The sequence below is a fragment of the Muntiacus reevesi genome, chromosome 2 (assembly GCF_963930625.1).
Source record: "Muntiacus reevesi chromosome 2, mMunRee1.1, whole genome shotgun sequence".
NCBI classification, from domain to species: domain Eukaryota; kingdom Metazoa; phylum Chordata; class Mammalia; order Artiodactyla; family Cervidae; genus Muntiacus; species Muntiacus reevesi.
This window is the reverse complement of record NC_089250.1, coordinates 272,725,866-272,750,569: the sequence shown is the minus strand read 5'-3', so window position 1 is coordinate 272,750,569 and position 24,704 is coordinate 272,725,866. Positions and strand designations below refer to the sequence as shown.

General features: G+C 41.3%; 1 protein-coding gene, 2 non-coding genes and 1 pseudogene across 3 annotated transcripts; 2 read left to right on the top strand and 2 right to left on the bottom strand.

The window, feature by feature from the left end:
- Positions 1-1,164: 1,164 nt before the first annotated feature.
- LOC136157605 (zinc finger protein 480-like) lies at positions 1,165-17,990 on the bottom strand. Its single transcript, XM_065919435.1, has 8 exons — positions 17,908-17,990; positions 12,043-12,264; positions 11,548-11,670; positions 6,020-6,109; positions 5,622-5,677; positions 2,554-3,077; positions 1,694-2,137; positions 1,165-1,607 (listed from the first exon to the last, which is right to left on the bottom strand). Exons 1-8 carry the CDS (start codon positions 17,920-17,922, stop codon positions 1,165-1,167), a joined length of 1,917 nt encoding a protein of 638 aa, XP_065775507.1. The 5' UTR covers positions 17,923-17,990.
- On the bottom strand, positions 8,298-8,370 carry TRNAC-ACA (transfer RNA cysteine (anticodon ACA)). Its single transcript has one exon. It is a non-coding gene; the product is annotated as a tRNA-Cys (tRNA).
- LOC136159362 (ATP synthase F(0) complex subunit C2, mitochondrial pseudogene) lies at positions 13,095-13,490 on the top strand (annotated as a pseudogene).
- On the top strand, positions 16,911-17,017 carry LOC136162097 (U6 spliceosomal RNA). The gene has a single exon (XR_010661946.1). It is a non-coding gene; the product is annotated as a U6 spliceosomal RNA (small nuclear RNA).
- Positions 17,991-24,704: the final 6,714 nt, after the last annotated feature.

Below are 24,704 nucleotides of genomic sequence, written 5' to 3'. Positions count from 1 at the left end.
GACAGCTCTGTCTTCAATTTCCACAAATAAGAGTAACTCTTCTTTAATCATACATACAACAGTTATTTCTATCCAATGGAGAACATGACCCTTTTCCTATGCATTGTTCCTAGCACACCATTGGTCCCTGGTAACTGTCCCTCTCCTCCTACAAAAAGCCCAGTCCTTTTAACATCTTGCCTACTCTGTTCAAGGTCAGTTGATAGAACATTATCTTTTATAACAGGTTGGACTGTGTATGGAAAGGCTTCCACATCCTACTGACCATGATGAGTCATGTCCTAGGTTTACATTATTTTCCGCCCTCCCTGTTGCTAATTCACATACACTACTGAATTTCATAATTCAGGCTGTGCGTTTTTCCAGGAAACACGGATCTGAATGAATCATACCTAATGAAGTTGGCCCCTTCATCTCACTGATTCCTTCCCAGAGACCATCATGAAACACATGTAGCAAATGCGTTTGATCAATGTATTACCAAAGCCAAGCTCTTAGAGCTTACCATGCAAGAGGCCAAAAAACTGAGAGACTACTTGTTGGGCAAGGAATATTTACTTTATTCAGAAAGCCAGGAGACCAAAAAGATGGTGGACTACTGTCCCAAAGAATCATCTTTGCTGAGTTAGAATTCGGGTTTCTATACACGAAAAGATCTCTATAGCTTCTCTTCTACTATGGACTTAACTGCAGTTGCTGAGTACCTGAACTAAAGTCATCAGAGAATACATAAAGTGAAAACGGTAAAGATTTGCCACAACCACTGAGTCTGGAAGTATGGCTCCATTATGTTCCTGTCTTGTGACTTTTGGGTAAGATCCTTGCCACACACATTACACTGCTGTGTGTTTTCTCCAGGATAAATACTCTGATACTACTGGCGAGATGTGAGCTGTGAGAACAGGGTTTTCTTTTTTTTCACTTTTTAAACTGGTGAGGAATCTTTCTAGAATGAATTCATGTTCTAAAGACTTGACTAATAAATACATATATATCTGGCTTCTATCCAGTATGAATTTTCTCATGAAGCCTGAGATGTTGCCAGACTCATCATATTTGTATGGTTCCTCAGTAGTATGAATTCTCTGACCAAAGGTAGGGTGTGAAGTTTGAACTTTGAATTTGGAAGACTTCTACCATATACCACATTCACATAAGTTTCTCTCATGTATGGATTTTCTGATGTTTAGTGAGTGCTGAGACCTGAGTAAAGGATTTTCCACACTCGAAACATTTGAAAGGTTTCTCTATATGTATTCTCCGATGACTTGTAAGGTGTGAATTTCGACTGAAGAACTTGCCACACTCATTACATCTGAAAGGCCTCTCTCCAGTATGAATTCTCCAATGAAGGCGAAGATGTGGTTTTTGGCTGAAGACTTTTCCACACTCATCACATTTGTAACGTTTCTCACCAGTATGAACTGTCTGATGACTTAAAAGGATTGATTTTACACAAAAGGCCTTGCCACCCTCATCACATTTGTAAGGTTTCTCTCCAGTATGAAATCTCTTATGACTTATGATCTGTGAAGGCTGACTAAAGTGCTTGCCACACTCATTACATTTGTTAGGTTTCTCTCCAGTATGAACCCTCTGATGACCACCAGCAAGGTATTCATTTCGGCTGAAGACTTTGTCACATAAATCACATTTAAATAATTTCTATCTGTATGAATTTTGTGATGTCTCCTGAGGTGTGAGCTGGTAGTAAAGGCCTTGCCACACTCATCACATTTGTAAGGTTTCTCTCCAGTATGAACTGTCTGATGACTTAAAGGCGTTGACTTTACACGAAAGCCCTTGCCACACTCATCACATTTGTAAGGTTTCTCACCAGTATGAATTGTCTGATGCCCTAAAAGGACTGACTTTACACGAAAGGCCTTGCCACACTCATCGCACTTGTAAGGTTTCTCTCCAGTATGAACTCTCTGATGACTTAAAAGGACTGACTTTACATGAAAGGCCTTGCCACACTCGTCACATTTGTAAGGTTTCTCTCCAGTATGAAATCTCTTATGACTTCTGAACTGTGAAGAGTGACTAAAGTGCTTGCCACACTCATCACATTTGTAAGGTTTCTCTCCAGTATGAACCCTCTGATGACCAGCAAGGTGTGCATTTTGGCTGAAGACTTTGTCACATATATCACATTTAAATAATTTCTCTTCTGTATGAATTTTCTGATGTCTCCTGAGGGTTGAGCTGTCAGTAAAGCTTTTGTCACACTCATTACATTGGAACTTCTCTTTCTTGCAGGGATATTCTCAGGTCTTACCAGGAATGAATTCTGACCAAAGATTTTACCACACACATCACATTTATATAAGTTTGCTCTTGAGTGGATTATCTGATGTCTGGCAAGGGTGGAGCTCTCATTAAAGGTTTTGTCATACTCATTACATTTGTAACATTTCACTTCAGAATGAATTTTCAAATGACGTGCAAGCTGTGAACTTTGGTCAAACAATTTGTCACATACTTCACATTTATGTGATTCCTCTCTTATATGGATGGCCTGATGTTTAATGAGGCATGAGCCCTTAAGACAGGCTTTCCCACACTCATCACATTTGTAAGGTTTTTCCCTGTGTGCTTTAAGGTCTTGTGTTATTACTGAAGGATTCATAAAATCATCCCCATATATGTTAGAAACACTAGTTTGGACACAAGGAGGACTTCTTTGAAGTGGTGAAAATGAGAAACTGTTGTTGACAGACCTCTCAACTTCATTATATTCAGAAGTTATCCTGCCAGTTTGAAGTAACTGCAGTTTATCCTGAAAGTTAAACCGAAGCCTGTTTCCAAAAGGTGTGATTCCTGCATCCTTTCTATCATGTGAATCTCTTCCATCAGGCACATTTCCATCAAGGCTTACAGGTGTTCCTTTGTAATTTCTTTTGTCATCTCTCCCCTGACACTCAAAGTCACACATATTTTCCTGACTTTCCCAGAGATGGAAGTGTTTCATTTCATAGCTTTCAGGTCTTCCCAGCATCAATGTTTGGAATGGTTCTCGTTTATCACTGTCACTTTGGGTTGTAAATGCTTGATCATATGTGTAGGAGAGATATCTACAAGATAAAAAGAACCATAGGTATCCTGCTCACAATGATTCAAAAATAAATGTTTCATGTTGAGTATCTATGACAGCAAAATACTTACACCAAGTTATGAAACACGACAATGATGACCTTAAGTCTTTAGAAACACTAAAGGAATAGAATTCTTAACTTAAGAAAGCATGATAACATAAATTCACCATTAAGGTAACCTAGTTTTAAAAATCATATGCCAAACACACTCACACTGGACAATCTTATGCCCACTCTCAAAAACAGAGTATTTTTCTATGAGGACCTCTAGGAATGTATCAATCAACAGTTGTCTCAAATTGAAAAGAAAAATATTACACTATCATTGTATTCTGCATACTTACTATACATAAATAAATTCTAAATAATACATTATATATTGTAACAGTAAATAATCCAAAACCAAGCTTACCCAATTAATAATTAACTATTCATAATTGGTTGTTTACAATTGAAAACAAGTGAGAAAATGAAGAATATGACTAAAACAATTTTTTGGAAACAAGATAGTTTTCTAAATCTGCTATAGAACTATGTACCTAAAGAGAAAGGCATTTTACAATGTTAACAAGTAGTATGTGTCAGCTGTAGTGCAGAATACACACAAAAGGACCATCATCTGTAAATGACACATAAATTGAGACATAAAATATTCACTAGTTTTCTAACAGCCAAGAACCAAAGCAATCCCTGCCTATGTTGTTGTTGTTCAGTCGCTCATTTGTGTTTGAGTCTTTGCAACGCCGTGGACTGTAGCCCACTGGATTCCTCTGTCCATGGGATTTCCCAGGCAAGAATAATGGAGTGGGTTGCCATTTCCTTCTCCATGGGATCTTTGTGACTCGGGGATCAATTCTGCATGTTCTGCATTAGCAGGTAAATTCTTTACCACTGAGCCACCAAGGAAGGCTAATCTCTAGCTGTGCACTGTTCTTAATTACCTGGTTAAATGGCACCAAAATATAATAAATAAAAAGTGAAAGCTTTGTATATTTATTGACTAGGGTCAGACACAGTATTGCTGAAAAATGTTGCAAGTGAAAAGCATGTAAGGTACAATGTAGTTGAGGTTTGACAGAAAACAAAATTCTGTAAAGCAATTATCCTTCAATTAGAAAATAAATAAAAATTTAAAAAGATATAATGTAGATAAAGTCATATCATCAAGAACATGAGAGAATATAGATATTACGTTTTTAAAAAAAAGTTAATTTTGAGTATTTACTATAGAACATGCACTACTGTAAGCCAACTGACAGCACTAATTTGCTTTAAAAGGCTTCAGGTAAATTAACATGTTTTTCTCTAATCAGAGCAGGAGACACACCCAACTGGCCCACAAAGTGGTAAGAGAACCAGGATATGAATCTGAACATACAGACTGAGAAAACTTATTTGTAAACATGACTACCCACCGAAGGAGTAGATTAGAAAATATTAGAAACAAAACAAAACAAAACAAGGAACTTAGAAAGAAAATACCAAGGAAGATACAAGACAGAAGTAGTCTGTTTAACTATTATTCAACCATCCCATCTCGAAATGGTTTGTGAGACATCATGGAGGCACAGTGACTGAGGCCATGTCCTGAGAAACTTGTTCAATAAATGACCAAAGATTATCTTTACAGTGAGAGCTTGTAGAAGCTGGAGGGATGTGGTAGGTAAGAACAATGTTTCCATCCGTATCAAGGTACTATGTGAGGAATGGTGAGGACTAAGAAAGGGCCTGCGTGGAGCACAGGGTACACAAGTTTGTCAGATATCAGCTTGGGACTGCATGTCTTTCTGAAAATAACTGAGAGCCAAATTAATATAGTGACCTTAAAAGAAAAGAACTGATCCAGCAACTTTATGGGCATTATTGTCGGGAGCCAGCACACGAGATCCCACGCATGACAAGGTCATGAGGAGAAAACCTGATAAGAAAGGCGGATCAGGATTCCAAGGATTTTTAAAAGCTGTGCCCGGCACTCACCTTAAAGATGATATCTGTCTTTCTGATGCTTGCTCTAATAGACTACTCCCTAATTTCTGTGACACAGGCAGAAGGCCTTCCCCAATCTCTCTACTAATAAGAATCAACTTAGAACTTTGATCAGTATGTCTCTAGGGTGGTATCTTATGAGATTATCCAGGGTGAAAGGGGTGTTTCAATTTAAACTCCTTTGCTGGCATTCTAGCAAATGCGTCCATGCCCTCGGTACTAATATGCATCACTGCTTCTAATACCCTAATCATAAAACAGCATAAAGAACCTGATCATATAAAGGCCGTTATAGACATAGAGCCCTTCGGGGGGTGAGGAAGCCCTACTAGAGAACACAAGAAAACTTATTCTAAAAGTGGTTATTGGGTTAACATTTGCTTCCTGTGTTTTTGCTCTTAATGTGCTAAGGTTGTGTTATGGAAACTATTGTTAATATAGTTAAAGATCTAGAAAAATAAGAGCTTAGCCCTAATGTGGCAACAATGAGACGGTTGTTAATTATTAGCCAGGAGTGCTAGGCAGGGGCTGCCTCACCGAAGCTGCACAGTCTGTGTGGGATACACCTCATAGATAAATTTAACTGACAACTTCTGCAGAAGAATTGGCCTTTGTGTTAACAAGGTTATACTTCTACTATGTTGTGATATGCTGTACTGTTGCCCTGTGAGACTGTAACTTTTCTGTTAAGATCACCACAGAAACAGAAAATAGGTTTACATTCACCTGACTTGCATAAAATGTTAATAGGCCCCAAGGCAAGAAGACAATGTGCAAAGATTTATTATAGAAATGAAATGCAGAAAACATCCTGTTCTTCCTAAAGGACAAGGTGATGTAATGCTAAACTATCTTCCCCTCAGAGATGTACTAACTTAGGGTATAAAAGCTATGGTAAAAAATAAAGAATTGCCAGACTCTGCTCTGCTGCACACCCAAGTCTGGTCTCTCTCTCTCTCTTTCCGACGCCGTTCATCCTGAGGGTACCCCTGGATCCTGCCGAGGCTGGACCCCGGCACATAATACTAAGGGTATAATAGAAACAAGAGAGATAGAAACAAGATAGAAATATAGAAACAAGAGAGATTTTAAAAGTGACTGTGATATATGGAGAAAGCAGGATAATACTATTTACAATGCAATGTATCCAACTGTGAAATTTGTGAGTTACAATGGAATGCTTATATTCAAGAAAAACATACACAATATTCCAGGATATTGTGTAAGAATCTTATTAGCAGAAATCAGAAGGAACATCCAGGAAAAGGCTATCTAAACCTGGGTTCCTCTGCCAAGTATGATTAACCTCTCTATTGGACATTTACTTCGTTTCTTCTTCCACACATGTTCATCTCAAGATCGAGGAGTATCAAACAAAAGGAGGGGTTGAAACTGACTCTGGAGGACCTTCCCAGTTACAAAAGCCTTTCTGAGGCATCCAATTCCTTTTTGTAGAAAAAGGCTTTATTCTCCTAGACCTTCCCTGAGTTCAAAAGAGCAGATTCAAATAGCTACTAATACATAAAAGGATCATAAACCATGATCAAGTAGGATTTATTGCAGGGATGCAAGATTTCTCAATATCCAAAAGTAAATCAATATGATACACCACATTAACAGTTGAAGCCTAAAAACCATATGATCATCAATAGATGCAGAAAAGATTCTGACAAAATTCAAGTGCCATCTATGATAACAAACCCTTCAGAAAGTCAGCACAGATGGACCCTACCTCAATATAATTAAGCCTATATATGTCAAACACACAGCTAACATCATACTCAACAGGGAAAAACTGAAAGCACTCCCCTTAACAACATGAATAAGACAAGAATGTTCACTATTGCCACTTTTATTGAACATATTTTTGGAAGTCCTAGCCACAACAATCAGAAAAGAAAAATAAATAAAAGGAATTCAAGTTAAAACAAATAAAAAAGAAGTTAAACTGTCACTATGATGCTACACACAGAAAATCCCAAAGATGCCATCAGATGACTACTAGACCTCATCAATGAACAGAGTAAACTTGCTGGCTACTAAATATAATGACACATAAATTGAGACATAAAATATTCATCAGTTTTCTAACAGCCAAGAACCAAAGCAATCCCTGCCTATGTTGCTGCTGTTCAGTCGCTCAGTTGTGTTTTGAGTCTTTGCAACCCCGTGGACTGTACCCACTGGACTCCTCTGTCCATGGGATTTCCTAGGCAAGAATAATGGAGTAGGTTGCCATTTCCTTCTCCATGGGATCTTCGTGACTCGGGGATCAAACCTGCATCTTCTGCATTAGCAGGTGAATGCGTTACCACTGAGCCACCAAGGAAGGCTAATGTCTAGCCGTGCACTGTTCTTAATTACCTGGTTAAATGGCACCAAAATATAATAAATAAAAAGTGAGTGCTTTGTATATTTATTGACTAGGGTCAGACATAGTATTGCTGAAAAATGTTGCAAGTGAAAAGCATACAAGGCATAATGTAGTTGAGGTTTGACAGAAAACAAAATTCTGTAAAGCAATTATCCTTCGATTAAAAAATAAAAATTTAAAAAGATATAATGTAGATAAAGATGCGACCAGATGACTACTAGACCTCATCAATGAACAGAGTAAACTTGCTGGCTACTAAATATACAGAAAAGTGCTGCATTTCTACACACTAATAATTATATATCAGAAAGTGAAATTAATGAAACAATGCCATTCACCATCTCAAAGAAAAGAATAAAATTCTAAGGAATAAACCTACCTAAAAAGTCAAAAGAACTGTACTCATAAAACTGTAAGAAGCTGATGACTGATACCAAAGATGACACAAACAGATGGAAACATATACCATGTTCTTGGATTGAAAGAAGTAACACTGTCAAAATGACCATACTATCCAAGGCAATCTACATATTCAATGCAGCCCTTATCAAATTAATGATGACATATTTCATAAAACAAAGAAAAACTTAATTTGTACCAAAACACAAAAGACTCTGATATCTAAAACAATCTTGAAAAGGAAGAACAAAGCTGGAGGAATCAAGTTCCTTGAGTTCAGCCTATACTACAAACTTACAGTCATAAGAGTGAAAGTGAAGTTGCTCAGTCGTGTCCGACTCTTTGCAACTCCATAGACTGTAGCCTACCAGGTTCCTCTGTCCATGGGACTTTCCAGGCAACAGTACTGAAGTGGGTTGCCATTTCCTTCTGTAGGAGATCTTCCTAACCCAGGGATTGAACCTGGGTCTCCTGCACTGTAGGCAGACGCTTTACCGTCTGAGCCACCAGGGAAGTGGTATGACAATGGCACAAAACAGAACACAGATTGGTGGAACAAGATAGAAAACCCAGAAATAAACCAATTTACTTACAGTCAATTATTCCATAACAAAGGAGGAAAGAATATAGAATGAAGAAGTCTCTTTAATAAGTGATGCTGGGAAAAATGGATAGTTACATGAAAAAGAATGAAATTACAACATTCTCTAACACCACATACAAAAATAAACTCAAAATGTATTAAACATCTAAATGCAAGACCAGATACTATAAAATTCATAGTGGAAAACAAATGTAAAACACTGACATAAATGTCAGCAAAGTTTCCTTTGGCTCTTTCTTAGAGTCATGGTAACACAAGCAAAATCAAACAAATGAGATCTAATGAAATTTAAAACCTTTTTGCAAAGCAAAGGAAACCAAAAAGAGAATAAAAATAAAACTTTTGGACTAGGAGACTATATATGCAAATGATGCTATCTATAAGGGATTTATTTCCAAAATATACAAACAGTTCATACAGTTTAATATCAAAACAAACAAACAAACAAATAACCCAATCAAAAACTGGACAGAAGATCAAAACAGATATTTCTCCAAAGGAGACAAACAGATGGCCAACAGTCACCTGAAACGATGTTCGAGGTCTCTACTTATCAGAGAAATGCGAATCAACATCACCTCTCACTGGTCAGAATGACCACCATCAAAACGTCTACAAACAATAAATGGTTGAGAGGGTGTGGAGAAAAGAGAACCCTCCTACACTGTTGGAAGGAACATAAATTGGTACTGTCACTTTGGAGAATAGCATGGAGATTCCATAAAGAACTAAAAATAGAGCTATCACATGAATCAGCAATTCCAATCCTGGGCATATATCCAGAAAGGATGAAAACTAACTCAAAATGATACTCCAATGTTTTTAGCAGCACTGTTTATACCAGGCAAAACATGGCAGCAACCTAAATGCTCACTGACAGACAAAGGGATAAGGAATATGTGGTACACATATACAAGGGAATGCTGTGAAGTGAAAGCAGCTCAGCCGTGTCCAACTCTTTAAGACCCCAAGGCCTGCAGCCCACCAGGCTCCCCTGTCCATGAAATTCTCCAGGCAAGAACACTGGAGTGGGTTGCCACCTCCACAGCATAAAACACAATGAACTAATGCCTTTTGCAGCAATATAGACAGACTGAGGGAGTATTCTAAGTGAAACCAGACAGAGAAAGACAAATATCATAGGATACTATATCTTGAACTGAAATAAATGATACAAATGAACTTATTCACAAAATAAACTCACCAGCATAAAAAACAAACTTATGGTTACCAAAAGGGATAGTGCAGGATGGTGGTGGGGGCAGGAAAGAGAGAGATAAATTAGGAATTTGAATATATACAAACTAATATATATACAAAATATATAAACAACAAGAACCTACGATATAGCTCAGGGAACTATATTAAGTATCTTGTAAATTGCCGTGTACCGGAAACACAACACTGTAAATTACCCATACCTAAAAAGTGGAGAAGGAAAAGGCAACCCACTCCAGTGTTCTTGCCTGGAGAATCCCAGGGACAGAGGAGCCTGCTGGGCTGCCAACTGTGATATCGCACAGAGTCAGACACAAATGAAGCGACTTAGCACGCATGCATGCATGTATTGGAGAAGGAAATGGAAACCCACTGCAGTGTTCTTGCCTGGGACATCCCAGGGACAGAAGAGCCTGGTGGGCTGCCGTCTGTGGGATCTAACAGAGTCGCACACGACTGATGCAACTTAGCAGCGGCAGCAGAAGCATACCTAAAAAGAAAGGTTAAAACAGAGACAAAAACACCTCTTGCGGAGATGTTCAGACGATGTTTCACAAGGGTGTAAAAACTACTAAATGGGGGAAGCAGTTTATGAAACAAGGCATGTTGCCAAAACTGAATACCCACCAGCAAAAGAATTTACTTGGAACATTATCTTACACTAAAGACAAAAGTGAACTCAACATGGTTCAAAGACCTAAACTGAAGTCCCAAATGTATAAAACTCCTAGAAGTAAACATGCAGGAAATGTTCCTGGAAACTGGACCCACACATGATTTACTAGATATAACACCAAAAGCACAGGCCACAAAATAAAACCAGATATTAATAAATTGAACTATATCAAAATTATAAACTGCTGTGCATTAAAGTGCAGTGACTTTGAAAAGACAATCAACAGTAAAAGAAAATATATGGAAATCATACATCTGATAGTAAATGAGTACAAAGAATATACAAAGAATTTTAAGAGGGACTGATCACCAGTTCCACTGTAGGGACCATTCCCCAATCAACCATCCAACGCATTGCAAATACAAAACAGAAACACTAAGAGTAACAAAGAAATTTGAACTCAATGATAAAACAAAATACTTACAATGCACAGAACAACAGTGCAGCCAACAGGCTCATAGATATGAGAATGTGAACTGGGACAAAGTTGTCCTGGGATAAATTCCCATACCATTTACAGAGGCTAAAATATATGGTCCTTGATACACATGAAGAACACTGTCATCGTGCCCCTGACAGAGTCTCCAAAGCCAGAAAATAACCTGGAAAGATGCATCAGGCTCTCATGTCACTTTCTCTCTCATCATCTTAGAATATACTGACCACTCTACTGGATAGCTTCAAGTGGTGACTTTGAACAGAGCAAGAAAATAACATTAAAAATAGTGTCTCCATCACAGTTTTCTGTTACCTAGTAAATCCACTCCACAGAGACTCACCAGAGGTGGCCAATTAAACATAGGTGGATTATCACAGCAAGGAAACCAGATAAAATTTTAAACTGTCTGGAATCCATTTCAAAGAAATTTAAGAAGTAAAATGATACAAAGAAAGGAGAATGTAATATTGGGAACAGTTGACATTCCCAGACTGGCTAGAGCAGCACAAGAGTAAAACTAACACAACAGGAAGGTCAGACATTACAGGATCTTGAGATGGGACCATGTGCTCGACCTACAGGTAGCAAGTTAAGAGCCCGTGAGATTCACTTATGCTCCCCTCGTAGGATCTAGGATCAAAAAGACGACCTCTCTACCCACTCTCCTTACATCTTCCTAAGTAACAAACACAGAGGATCCAATCCACCAGCTTGTCCTACTCCTAAACAGAAAAAACAGCCCTTTTGAGATACTCCTTTTTCTTTATACATTGTATCTATGATTATTTTTACATCACTCCCCACTGTCCAGAGTTTTCTCCCCTGCTCCAATGTGGAGATAATATCCAGATCAGAAACAGAAATTCTGGGACTCCCCTGGTGATCCAATAGTTAAGATGCTGCACTTTGAATGCAGGTTTGACCCTTTGTCAGGGAACTAAGATCCCACATGCAGAATGGTGCAGCCAAAAAAAGTAAACAATCAAGCAAAAACAAACAAAAAGAAATAGATATTCAGGGTTATCAGAAGAAAGAAATCTAAAGTGCTGTGGATATTTTTAAGCACTGAGCCAAAAGTCAAAAGGTAGAAAATAGGAAATCGGGGTTCTCGTGGGTATTTGTTTAAAATGTGCAGGTGAGCTTTGTACATAAATAAGCGCTGGGACAACCTCAGATGTGACATGAAACGGACACAGCATCTGAAGAGGGTCAGTTTAACCTTGTCAAGCTGTGTCATGCCCGAGTCACCAGAACTCTCAGATGAAAGACATCAGGGCCTCCCAAGGGGCACACAGGGAAAATGCAGATACCCAAGGGCAGCTCTGGAAGCAAGTCATCCTCACCCACAGACAGCAGGTTCCTGTAGGTCTCCAGCATCACATCCCTGTACAAGGCCCTCTGAGCAGGGTCCAGGAATTCCCACTCCTCCTGAGTGAATTCGATGGCCACATCCTCAGAGGTCAGTTGTTCCTTAAATGAAACCACGTGTCACCAAAAGGGCCATGAAAGTTCTCATTTTCATGCAAAAGAGAAAGGGTAGTAAGGGGTAAGGTTTGACTTGGTTGAAGTATGTGTTCTAACAGATCCAAGCAGGAGTATCTGAAGAAATTATGGATCTCTAATTTTAATTTCTTATGTTTTTTCATAAGACCTTATGAGATCCTCCAATTAATATGGATTTTTCATCATTCTTCAAAATCCATGAACTATATATAAATAAAACTCAACACTGTATTGGCTCTACAGAAGTGTCAGATATTATGTTCTACCCAGTGAGTGCAATTCATTATCCAGATGAGGTACAGCATGAGTGGTGTCTTCAGAGAGGACGAAGTCCGCACTTTTCATGGAAAGGTCAAAATTTTCAGTTATGATGTTGAGAACAGCAGCAAGGACCAAAAGTGTCTGAAGGCTTCCTGTTGCTCTAAATTACTGTAGTATTACTCTAAACATTAAATAAGTACTTTACAGGCAAGAATCTGTCATCAATATAATAACTCATTGAAGAACGATCTGTTCCCACCTTACAGAAGAAAAACCGTGTCATAGACACGCTGAGAAACTCGACTCAGATCAAGAAGGTAAGAAATGTTACACAAAGCACCTGAACTCAGAGGCTTGGGCTCAGCAGCTGAAGCATAAGTATCTAACAGTTAAATAATATGGAGAACATTAAAAGTCCTTTGACAGAGGGCTCCTGAAGAAAATTTGAAAGAAGTCCAAGGTGAGCCTCCTCCCTGCCCCTCTGTCTTCTCTGCAGGGGGAGCAGCTCTCAGGCCTCGGGCCTTCATCCCCTGAAAATGGACGCCTGCGCCGAATTCGTCTCCACCCCGTCCCTGATCGGGAGAACCTCCCGCCAGCTGAGTGATCACTGTCCGCGGTGGTGAAGGACCGGAGACACTGACCGATGAGGGCGACGGCAGCGTGGCGGCCCCGGGTCCCCGGACCATCTCACTCATTCCTAGCCGCAGCTTCCAAAGCAGCGCCATTTCAAGGGGCTCTGACACAGAAGCCAAGTTCCCTGGAGTTGGGAGCTGCGAGAGCAGGGGAGGCTGGCTCCAGGGCTGAAAGTGGGACTGTGTTCAGGAGCTTCATCACTGTTACCCAGGAACCCTTCTCTGAAACAGCAGCTCTCCTATGCCATGGGCTTGGCCCTCTCAAAGGCCATGGGGCCCTTTTGCCTGATGGTGGTCTAGCTCATCTTCTGCACGACGTGAAGGAGCTGCTTCCACCTCCCACAGTTCTTTCTCCTGTGTCTGCCCTGTGTGTTCCCTTTCCTGTAACTCCCCAGGCAGCCTGGGGAAAGTGGTGGGCTCAGGGTTTGACAGAAGGAAAGCAAATAAATACTGTATTAATGTGAAAAAAAAAAAACAAAAAAAAAGGCCAAGCTGAACAATGTGTAATGGCATGAAAGCTCATTATAGACGTGGATACAGAAACACAACTGTTAGCACCTTACTACTTAAAACACTAACAGGATTGTTTAGAAAATTTCAAGGCCACAGATTATACTGATCACATAACTTCAACTGAAAAAAAAGGTAATGTGTAGTTTTCAAATCATGATGTCTTCTATCCAAACCACAGACTTGCACATGCATGCATATATATCTATAAAAAATTAACTGAAATGAGAGGATTCGTCTCTTGACAGACTTTTTGGTCAATTGTATATCATCCTTTTATTCACATGTATTTCAGCATGTTTCAGATGATAAAAATGTATCCTTCATACTCAGCTGAGTTTATCAACAGGATTCTATACTAGGCTACCAAGAGAAAACATAAAAATATTAAATAAAAATGCAAATACATACAAAAATACAAATACAATTTTATCCATTTCAATTTATATAGCAAGGCATTAACAGAAGCCAAAGAGTTTCTTTCTGAATTTTTCCATTAATAAAACAGTGATTTGAAATTAGAAGAGTCATTAGATTATGACAAAAAGAAATTATCACAAGAGTCAAGTAAAAAAACTTCTTGAAGAAGTAAAAATCATGGCAAAAAATATATAGTTATTAAGCAAGACTATCTCAAGAAACATCATGATGGGAAGGAAACATTCAATACATTCCTTCTGAAATGACACTGGCATGAAAGGAGCTGTTTAGGTTGCCTGTCTTTCACCCGGATACGATGCGCATGAGCAGGAGCCACTAGAAGTAACAGGAGGAAAAACACAGGGCAAGAGACACAGAGTTTATCAGAGAGTTGAAACAGGTAGTACTCACTAACCTAAGGACATGGAAAGGTAAAAAGTGAAAGGATAAAAAAAGACAGTCTATCCTAAAGACAGCAGGGGAGACTGTTTATCAGACATAATAAACTGAAGAAATAACAACTGCAATGAAATAAATATTGTATCATGATAAAATGGTCAATTTACCAAAAAGCTGTTAACAAGTAAAAATATATATACATCTAACATCAGATATTAAGGGAAAGGAAGACAGAAATAGTGGCACAGGAATAGTACGAGATTTCAATGTTCAACTTGAACAGGCATGTACAGATCACATGGCCCAACTAAAGCATAAAACACATGCATCTCAAGGACACAGAAAACATTCTCTATGAGAGACCGCACGTTAGGCCAAAATTAACAATTTTAAGAGACTGACACTATAAAAAAGTATCTTCCCTAACAGCAAGGAAATAAACACAAGAAAAGAGAAAATTCCCCAAATGTGGACATTAAACAACTCACTCTTACACCACATATGGGTCTAAGAAAAAAAATCACATAGAAAATTTTAAATACATGGATGAAAATGAAAAGACAATAGTACAAAATTTATAACACACAAAGAAGACTGTACTAAAAGTGTGAACTGTTAAATGCTTACAGTAAAAAAGAGAAAAGATCTTAAATCTGAAATCTATTTTTAGACCTCTAGGAAGCAGAAAGTGGAAAACAAACTAAACTGAAGTTTAGCAGAAGGAAACAGGTAAATAAGAAAGATTAAACCAGAGATAAAACAGAAAGTAGAAAAATATAAAAATCAACAAACCAAGAGTTGATGTTTTGAAAAAACATCCCACCTAGACTAAGGAAAAGAGAAAAAAAGATTCAAATAACTAAAAACAGATAGGAAGACGAGTGATTTCAACTGAGGTCAAAGAATGTTTCTAAAGATAAGGAAGTACGATGACCAATAATGCCTATAAATGACAGAATATAGGAAATACTGGCAAATTCTCAGAAACATAAACTATTTTACTCATTAAGAAATTAAAAAATGGAGACTGCTGAAAGTGAAAGTGTTAGCCACTCAGTTGTGTCTGACACTTTGGAACCTCATGGACTGTAGCCCACAAGGCTCCTCTGTCCATGGAATTGCTCCAGACAACAATACCGGACTAAACTGCCATTCCTTTCTGCAGGGAATCTTCCCACCCAGGGATAGAACCTGGGTCTCCTGCACTGCAGGCAGATTCTTTATGATTTCAGTCACCAGGGAAGCCCATTATAACTAGAGAGATTTAAAAAGTAGTCAGAAACCTCTAAGAAAAATACAGGCCCAAATTCTACCAAACATTACAAAAGAATTACCACTAATCCTGCTAATTCTATGGAGCAAGCATGATTCTAATAATTTGCTGATTTACCAAAGACACAAAAGGAAAACTAGAAACCAATACCCCTGATGAATAGTCATGCAAAATTAAAATACTTGCAAACCAACTTCAACACATATTAAAAAGATCTGGAGAAACAGACAGAGAGAACAGACGGAGGGGGGAGGGGAGGAAGGAGAGGGTGAGATGTATGGAGAGAGTAAAATGGAAACTTACATCACCATATGTAAAGTAGAGAGCCAGTGCGCATTTGCTGAATGACTGGGGAGTTCCAACAGAGCTCTCTAACAGCCTACAGGGGTGGGATAGGGAAGAAGATGGGAAGGAGGGGACATATGTATACCTGTGGCTGATTCATGCTGGTATTTGGCAGAAAACAACAATCTCTGTAAAGCAATTATCCTTCACTTAAAATAATTTAAGTAAATAAATAAAAAGATTTGACACCATGACCAAGTGGGTTTTATTCATATAAGGCAAGGAGAAGTCAACATATAAAAATCAATTAATATGACACAATACATTAACAGATTAAAGGAAAAAAAAAACAGGATCATCTCGATGCAGAAAAAAACCATTCGACAAAAATTTGACAACCCTTCAAGACGGAACACTCAACAAACTACAAACAACAAATTATACCAACATCAACATAAGAAATGCCATTATGAAAAGAGCACAGCAATGGGGAAAGAATGAAAGCTTTTCCTCTGAGGTCCAGACAGCAAGGATGCACACTGCACTATAGTTCAATGAAGCACTGAAACCCTTGGAGCAATTAGATGAGAAAAAGAAATCAGAGGTCCCCAAGTTGAAAACAAAGTCAATTTATCTTCTTTCCCACATGACAAAGTTTCATAGGTAAAACTCATAAAGATTACAAAAGAAACATGCTATATCAAAAAAGCTTCTTTAATAACCACACAAGGGTCAATCTACCAATTAACTCATTATCAAAACTGCCATGGCAACTTTGTAGAAGCAGAATAAAACATGGTGAAAGTCACAGAACTATTCAAAGAGCAAACAGAGTGCTCGCTTCGGCAGCACATATACTAAAATTGGAATGATACAGAGAAGATTAGCATGGCCTCTGAGCAAGGATGACATGCAAATTCGTGAAGCGTTCCATTAAAAACAACAACAACAACAACAACAACAACAAAGAGCAAACAGCAAAACTCTTGAAGAAGGAAGGTCTTTCTATTTCAAAACCTATTACAAGGTAATCAAGGTGATGTAGTTCTGGTATGCTGCTGCTAAGTCACGACTCGTGTCCGATTCTGTGTGACCCCATAGATGGCAGCTCACCAGGCTCCATCGTTTCTGGGAGTCTCCAGGCAAGAACACTGGAGTGGGCTGCCATTTCCTTCTCCAATGCATGAAAGTGAAAAGTGAAAGTGAAGTGGCTCAGTTGTGTCCAACTCTTCTCGACCCCATGGACTGTAGCTGACCAGGCTCCTCTGTCCATGGGATTTTCCAGGCAAGAGTACTGGAGTGGGTTGCCATTGCCTTCTCCAGGTACTGTTATAAAAACAGACAAATAAACCAACTGAACAGAACACAGTACTCAGAAATAATTCTTTGTGTATATGTGAGGTATAATCACAAGGATGTCAAGATACACAAAAGGGAAAGGACAGTCTCAATTGATCTGATTTCCAGATTTTACCAGCTACTGTGCATATTAATACCTAATTTTCATGGGCAGTTTTCTTACTCTGGTTGACAGAGCAGACAGCACACCCAGAGGGGCCCTAAGCAATCCCTGCTGCCAACAGCACTGAGACCCCGTCTCCAACCCGTGGGTGAGAAGCCCTGCCCAGGACGGTGCCCAGGGGAGCCTCCTCCAAGGGCCAGGTCACCAGGTCACGGGGACACGGGATCTAAGTGGAGACGACAGGCCCTGAGGGAAGGCCCCGGGTGAGTGTGCGTGTACAGGAGTCAGACAGGACACTGCAGAGTCAGACAGGATTACCGAGTCCAGTGAAGGGCATTTCAGGAAGGACAGGCTGAATATGACCTTACCTGAGAAACAGCCATGCCTGACTCCTTTTCTTTCCTCTTCCTCAACTTCAGGGATTCCTCAGGCAACACAAGTCTTCAGAGGTCTATCATGAAAGTGAAAACATGCTGTTTAATGCTTAGAGTCAACACATCCCCTTCCTGAACCCCAACCACACACACAGGGAAGCCCTCACCATGAGGAACACACAGTCCCCTGTGGCCACTGTCTCAGGAGGGACTCAGGACACTCAACTCCCACAGAGAGAGCACATGGGACGTTCCCACACTTTCCCTCGGATCACACTCCCCTCCTGGTGAGGACTAAGGACACAGCAGCTTGGGGCACCTCTGATGATCAGGCATTCTCCTTCAGGTCACACCGAAGGCCCTGATCCATCCCCACTCAGAACAGAGCACCCCCTCCTCAGCCCAGATCTCAGCCCTCAGGAATGAGAGGACTCACAGTCCTGATGCTCAGTGAGGGATCCAGACTGGAATGAACTGGGGCATCTTAAACATTCTCGAGCTGTGGACCAACACAAACTACCTGAACGGGAATCTCTGGTCAGAGGGTACAAGACATGGGTATGCAAAATACCTCATCAATGAAACGTGAAGCCTGGACTGAGCACCACTCAGAGGAGAAAAGCACCCACCAAGTCTCCTTTCCTTTCCTAGCCTTACTAAGGTGTAACTAACAGTAATGCTATAAATGTACTGTGTACAAAGTGATCATATGATATTCATACGCTGAATAATTATTAGTCGAGTAAGTTACACTTCCACCTATGAGTACACTGTATTATGTCTCTCTGGGTGAATTTCAATTATATAGAAACACTACAGGCAGCATGCAATACCTCAGATCCCCAGAACTTACTTAGTTTACAACTGAAAATCTCTACTCTTTGACTAACAGTGCCCCATTTCCCCCTCCACCCAGCTCCTGGTGACAGTCTTATTACTCGATGGCTCTATGAGTTTGACATTCTAGTTTCCACATACAGTATCTGTCCTTCTTCATCAGGCTTATTTAAGTTGGTATAATGTTTTCTAGGTTCATTCATTTTGGCATAAATGCAGAGAGAAAAAATAGTTCATGAATATAGTATATAATAAATACTTCTATAACACACTTTTGTTACCTATTCTTTTGTCAAGAGACATCTGGCCTGTGTCTATGCCTTGGCTACTGCAAATCAAGTCACACTTTTGGGACTGAGGACATATCCCTGAAAAACTGATCGCTTTTCCTTTGGATATCTGTCAGAAATGGGTTTGACAGACTGTAGGCCTCTTCTATGTTAATTTCTTAAGGAACTTCCATTTTGTTTTCCAACATAGCAGTACCATTTACATTACCACCAACAGTGCAGTTAAGATTCCGTGGTTTCTGTACTGTGCCTGTGTGGGTGTTTTTTTTGGGAGGGACAGTAGTGGATAACAGAGAACCCAGCACTGGCCTGGCAGCAAGAGAGTTGCAGCTGCATCTTCTAGAGGACGAAAGTCCAGGCTGCAGATCACTGCGGCATCGCTGCCCTCTGATTCTCGGAGACATCTTCCCCTACATCACAGGACTTTATGACTCTTCTCAGGTTGGGCCCAGAGATCCCTACCGAGCAGGACCACCTTATAACAAGCATTCTGAGATCTTAACTTTAGTACTCCTAATTTCCCATCTCCTTCCTGGCCCGTTAGGTTTTGGATTTCTGCTCATCCTCAGCGCTCTGAAATCACAATCGCTGACACTGAGCACATGAACTCTTAGATGGCAAAGCTGCTGTCCACGATGGTGACTGGTCCCTGGATGGACAGAGCTTATCTCGGGGCTGCAGCAGACTAAACTCAGCAGACTAAACATGGGGACATCTTAGTCCACTGCTTGAGGACACCGGTTCTGTAGGGCTTTTCAGGACTTCCTATATTTCTTGGTTCCTCTTTTGAGTAATTAAGTAGTCACATGGGGTAAAGATCAATTACAGCTAAAATGTCTAGAACATGGGAAATATCTTCATCACCTGCCCTGTTCTCTTGGTCTTCCCTGAGGCTTATTCAGCCCAACCCATACTCCTGTCATCTAAAGACATTTCCAGTATCAGGTACTGCAACCACGCTGGGAAGAGGAACACTATGAGCCCTACAAAGAAGGGAACCAGGAAGGACTCAAAATAACCCATGAAGAAGGGCAAGAATCTCTGCTGATGGAACTGATACAGAGGCAATAAACCTGGGGAACATGAGAGAGACTCTTAGGAGGGGATGGGGAATCTCTCTGAGCCTAGACTTGAAGGGAGACAAAAGGCCTGAGCCAGGGTGACCTGATGGTGAGAAAAGGAACTACGATGTCAGACAGAAGTGGTTTTGGTATTTGGAAACAGAGAAAAGGTAAATGAGAGCACGACAGGCTGAACCATGAGCAAAGGGTCAGCTCCCAGGAAGAGGCTGGAGACACTGACAGGGCCCTGAGTTTGACAGAGGGCGGTGGAGTCACAGCGAGGAGTCAAGCTTTAGTCCCAAGAACAAATAAAGGCCGGCCGAGGTCTGAATGTCAGGACGTGAATAAAATCTCCCTTCAGATTTAGCCTTATTCATAGAAGTCATCCGATTCTGAGCCTGTGATCCTGCCTCCATTCTACAGTTTTCCTTTTTCAATCAGGGAGGACTGGGATCTACTTAAAATTCTAGTTACCACCAGACACTCCCTCCAAACCAGAACTGCCACACACAGACACACAGTCACTTTGGCTAATCATTTCAGGGGTCAGTGCTGCTCACGCTCCGAGTTTCCGGTCTAGTCTCTGATCTCCATGTTACCAGTGGGCTCCCTCAGGCCCAGAGAGAAGCCGTCTATGAGAAGGTCTGAGCTGAGTGAAGAGAACCGGGTATAACTGAATAATGAAACGGGAGGGTGAAGCCCAAGTGGGCCAGGTTTGTCCTTATTGCCCATCCCATTTAACACCAGGAACATCTGCCATGTATCTGAGCAAAAGAAACTTTTCTTTCAAGGTTGGGTCAAACTGATACCAAGCAGGTAATTCTTTATTATAAGATTGCAGTAAAATATTTTCAAAATACAGAATTGCACATATCTATCCACTGGTACAAGAAACATTCTAAGAGGTCAGCTTAGAAACAGGATCTGAGCAATCTTTTTCATCATGAATAGAGAGGCTCTGTTGGAAGGTTCCAGGGCAATCCAGCCCATCCTTCCTCATTTGCACTGCAGTCAAAGAGGGACCCAGGTCACCTACCTACGCGGAGTGAAGGGATGGGCTGACAGGAAAGTGGGGCCCTGCGGGGCACAAGGAGCGGACAGGTGCTGCGAGGACAGAGGAGCTGCGAGGGAAGGGGTCTCAGGAGCGGGGCGGGCTCTCCGGATTCCCAGGACCGGGGAGAGGGCGCGGCCTCGCTGGGAGCAGGGGCGAGGGGCTCTGCCTCCAGCGGTTGAGAATGCGACGCGGCGGGGAGGGGCGCAACTCCAACTCCTGAGAGAGGGCTTTACCTGGCGAGGCCAGAGGTAAAAAAGGGTTTTAAGCAGGAAAATGTCGCCAGAGGCGGTGTCTACGCGGACCAAGGGCCGAAACCGCCTCAGAAACACTTAAAACCCAAACTGAAAAGATAACTGGGCTGCAACGGCAGCGGCAGCGATTATTCCGGGCCGAGCACCGGATGCCAGGGTTTTCAGGTCGCTGAAGAAGGAACCTTAGGCGCCGCTCGGGGACCTCGGCTCCGCGCTCTCCAACTTCCGGGTCTGTGTGAAAGGGCTTTTGGTATTAGAGCCGCGGCTTCCGACGAGGGGCGGGGCGAGCACCTGCGTGCGCACCGCTCGTGGGAGGGGCGCGGCGCGGAGGGGGCGGGGCCTGTTATCTTGACAGGAGTAAGTTGCTGTCTGTAACACTGCTCAGGTAAAAGCTTCAAGTTATATCAGAAGCCAAGATCCTTCCTCTTAAGACTGAAAGGGTTTATTCTCAATAAAAAACTGTTTGTCACAGCATGTTGTGCTCAGATACTGCTAGTGAGGCTGAAGCAATTCAGGGATCTGGGAACTTGGGCAGTTTTAAGAAACAAGAATGGGACTAGTCTCTGTATTACAAATACAAAACTCTCCCTGGGTAGAAATGGGCTGTTCCCTACTGACACCCTGCAAAATAGCAAACTCAGCATAGTACTGAGTTCAACAATCTCAGGGTCAGTACCTGGGTGTCTGAGATGGAGGACTTAAGGGATGTGATCATTTGGGTCACTAACCACAGCCTTAAAAAGAGCAAGACACTTTAAATGATTATAAACTGTGTTATTCTTTCTTTTATCCAACGTGTTTTAATTATTTCCCTTTCTAAACCCAACTCTTTAAACAGTGACATAAAGGGAGTTGTACAAGCAACTCTTACAATGACAAATATCATTGTGTAAGTTTAAGCTACAGAGAAAAATTAACTGATATGTATACTGTGAAACGACTATCACAATGTTTACCTAGCATCCATAATTTTGTATAGATAACCTAAAAGGAGAAGGCAAAATAGGAGAAAAAAATTTTTTTTTTTCTTTTGATGAGAACTGCATTATTCTTTACAATGCTGTATCCTATACTTTGGAGGAAGTGCTTTGTTGCCCAGGTGTGTCAGATTCTTTGTGACCCCATGAACCTTGGCCTGCCAGGCTCCTCTGTTCAGGGGACTCTCCAGGCAAGAATACTTGAGTGGGTTGCCATGCCCTCCTCTAGGGGATCTTCACAACTCAGGGATCGAACGTAGGTCTTGTGCATTGCACGCAAATTCTTTACTGTCTGAGCCACCAGGGAAGCCCGACTGTCAAGTATCTTTCTCAAAAACTTGTTTAGGAAATTACACTAAACTAAATAATATCCATAATGTAATTTCAAATTGACGATGTGTTCAGTATGAACATAATTAGAAAATTTCACTTTCTATTTGCAAGTTGTGATATATTTTAGGTTTTTATTTTCCAAAGCTATGACAAATCTAGACAGCATATTAAAAAGGAGAGACATTACTTTGCCCACAAAGGTCTGTATAGTAAAGCGATGATTTTTCCAGTAGTCATGTATGGATATGAGAGCTGGACCGTAAAGAAGGCTAAGTGGTAAAGAACTGATACTTTTGAACTGTGTTGTTGGAAAAGACTCTGGAGAGTCCCTTGGACTTCAAGGAGATCAAACCAGTCAATCCTAAAGGGGATCAATCCTGAATATTCACTGGAAGGGTTGATGTTGAAGCTGAAGCGGCAATACTTTGGTCACCTGATGTGAAGAGCTGACTCATTAGAAGAGACCCTGATGCTGGGAAAGATTGAAAGTGGGAGAAGGAGGGGACAATAGAGGATGAGATGTTTGAATGGCATCATCAGCTCAATGGACAAGAGGTTTAGTAAGTTCTGGGAGATGGTGAAGGACAGGGAAGTGTGGCATGCTGCCGTCCATGGGGTTGCAAAGAGTTGGACATGACTGCAACTGCAGAACAACGTTCTCTCAAATGTGGGTAACAAAGTCTGAAAAATACAGTCTTCTGAAGATTTGGGATTTATGGATGAACTCCATACCCCCATCAAACCATGGGATCTAATCAACATTTTCAGAATATTTAAAAATGGCAGATTACACTTGTGAGGCTGTCACGGCTAACACCATGACAGACAGCCTAGATTAGGAGTAGGCCTGGTTTCCCAGGGTAACATAATTATTAGGCCTCCTGGAGCCAGCCAATCAACATATGCCTAGCCAGAAAAAAGGGAACCTATCAAGGGAAAGCTGAAAGCCCCACGTTGGGCCAACAAAAATTACCTTGCAACTGTGTAACCAATCCGCTTGCGCCAACTCCCCACTGTGTAACCAATCCGATTGCATCAACTACCTGCTGCTTATTTTGACCTAATAAATACCTGAGAGAACTGGGGCTCGGGGCCCTTCATCCTCACACACCTGGTGAGGGTGGGAGGCCCTGGCTTGAGTCAGTAATAAATTCCCCTATTGCAAGTTGCATTGTTTCGAGGAGTCTTCTTTCCCGACTGGGGACTCGGACTATGGGCAGAACATTTGGGGGCTCGTCCGGGATCCCTTGACTGGGGAAGAACACTCTTTGGAACAAAGGGGAAAAAGGACAGGTAATAGCACCGGTGCTCAGGCAGGTCTGGAAAAGCCCAGAGTAAATCCGAGGCCCTGCTGTGAAGCAGGAAGGTGTCTGGCGCAGAAAGTCAGAGTAAATCCGAGGCTCTGCTGTGAAGCAGGAAGGTGTCTGGTGCAGAAAGTCAGAGTAAATCCGAGGCCCTGCTAAAAGGCAGGAAGGTGTCTGGCGTTAGGGAAAGATTTCCATGAGGGAACGGATTGGCCGTCCCGGCTGGCGTGAGGCCGAGGCCAGCGAGCGCACTGGAAGGCAGCCAGCTCTGCGGGAAGGAGACCTCCTCTCCTAAGCCCGAATCTCGGGAACAGTGGACGCCATTTGGTAAGGTGACCCTTGTTCCAGGGGATCTGTGTTGTCGGCCGATGTGTGTCTGTCTGTGTGTTTTTCTGTATAACTACCGGCATTGTCTCCTGTCTCGTTGTTCTCTGGTGTGTCATTGTCTACTTCTTCCTATAAAGCCTTGGAGCCTCATTTCTGTTTCTGGGAGTTTCACTGAACAGGCTGACAGATTTCGGGGCAACTGACGAGTCCCGGCCAGGGCTACTCCCTGGCGGATTCTGAAGGCCTCCCAGCAAGTCAGCCCCAGTAACAGGAGCCCGAGAGGGTGAAGCTTTTCTTTTTTCTCATATTCTAAACCAAGAATCTGGCCAAATAGAAACCCGTCTATGTGGGCACGGG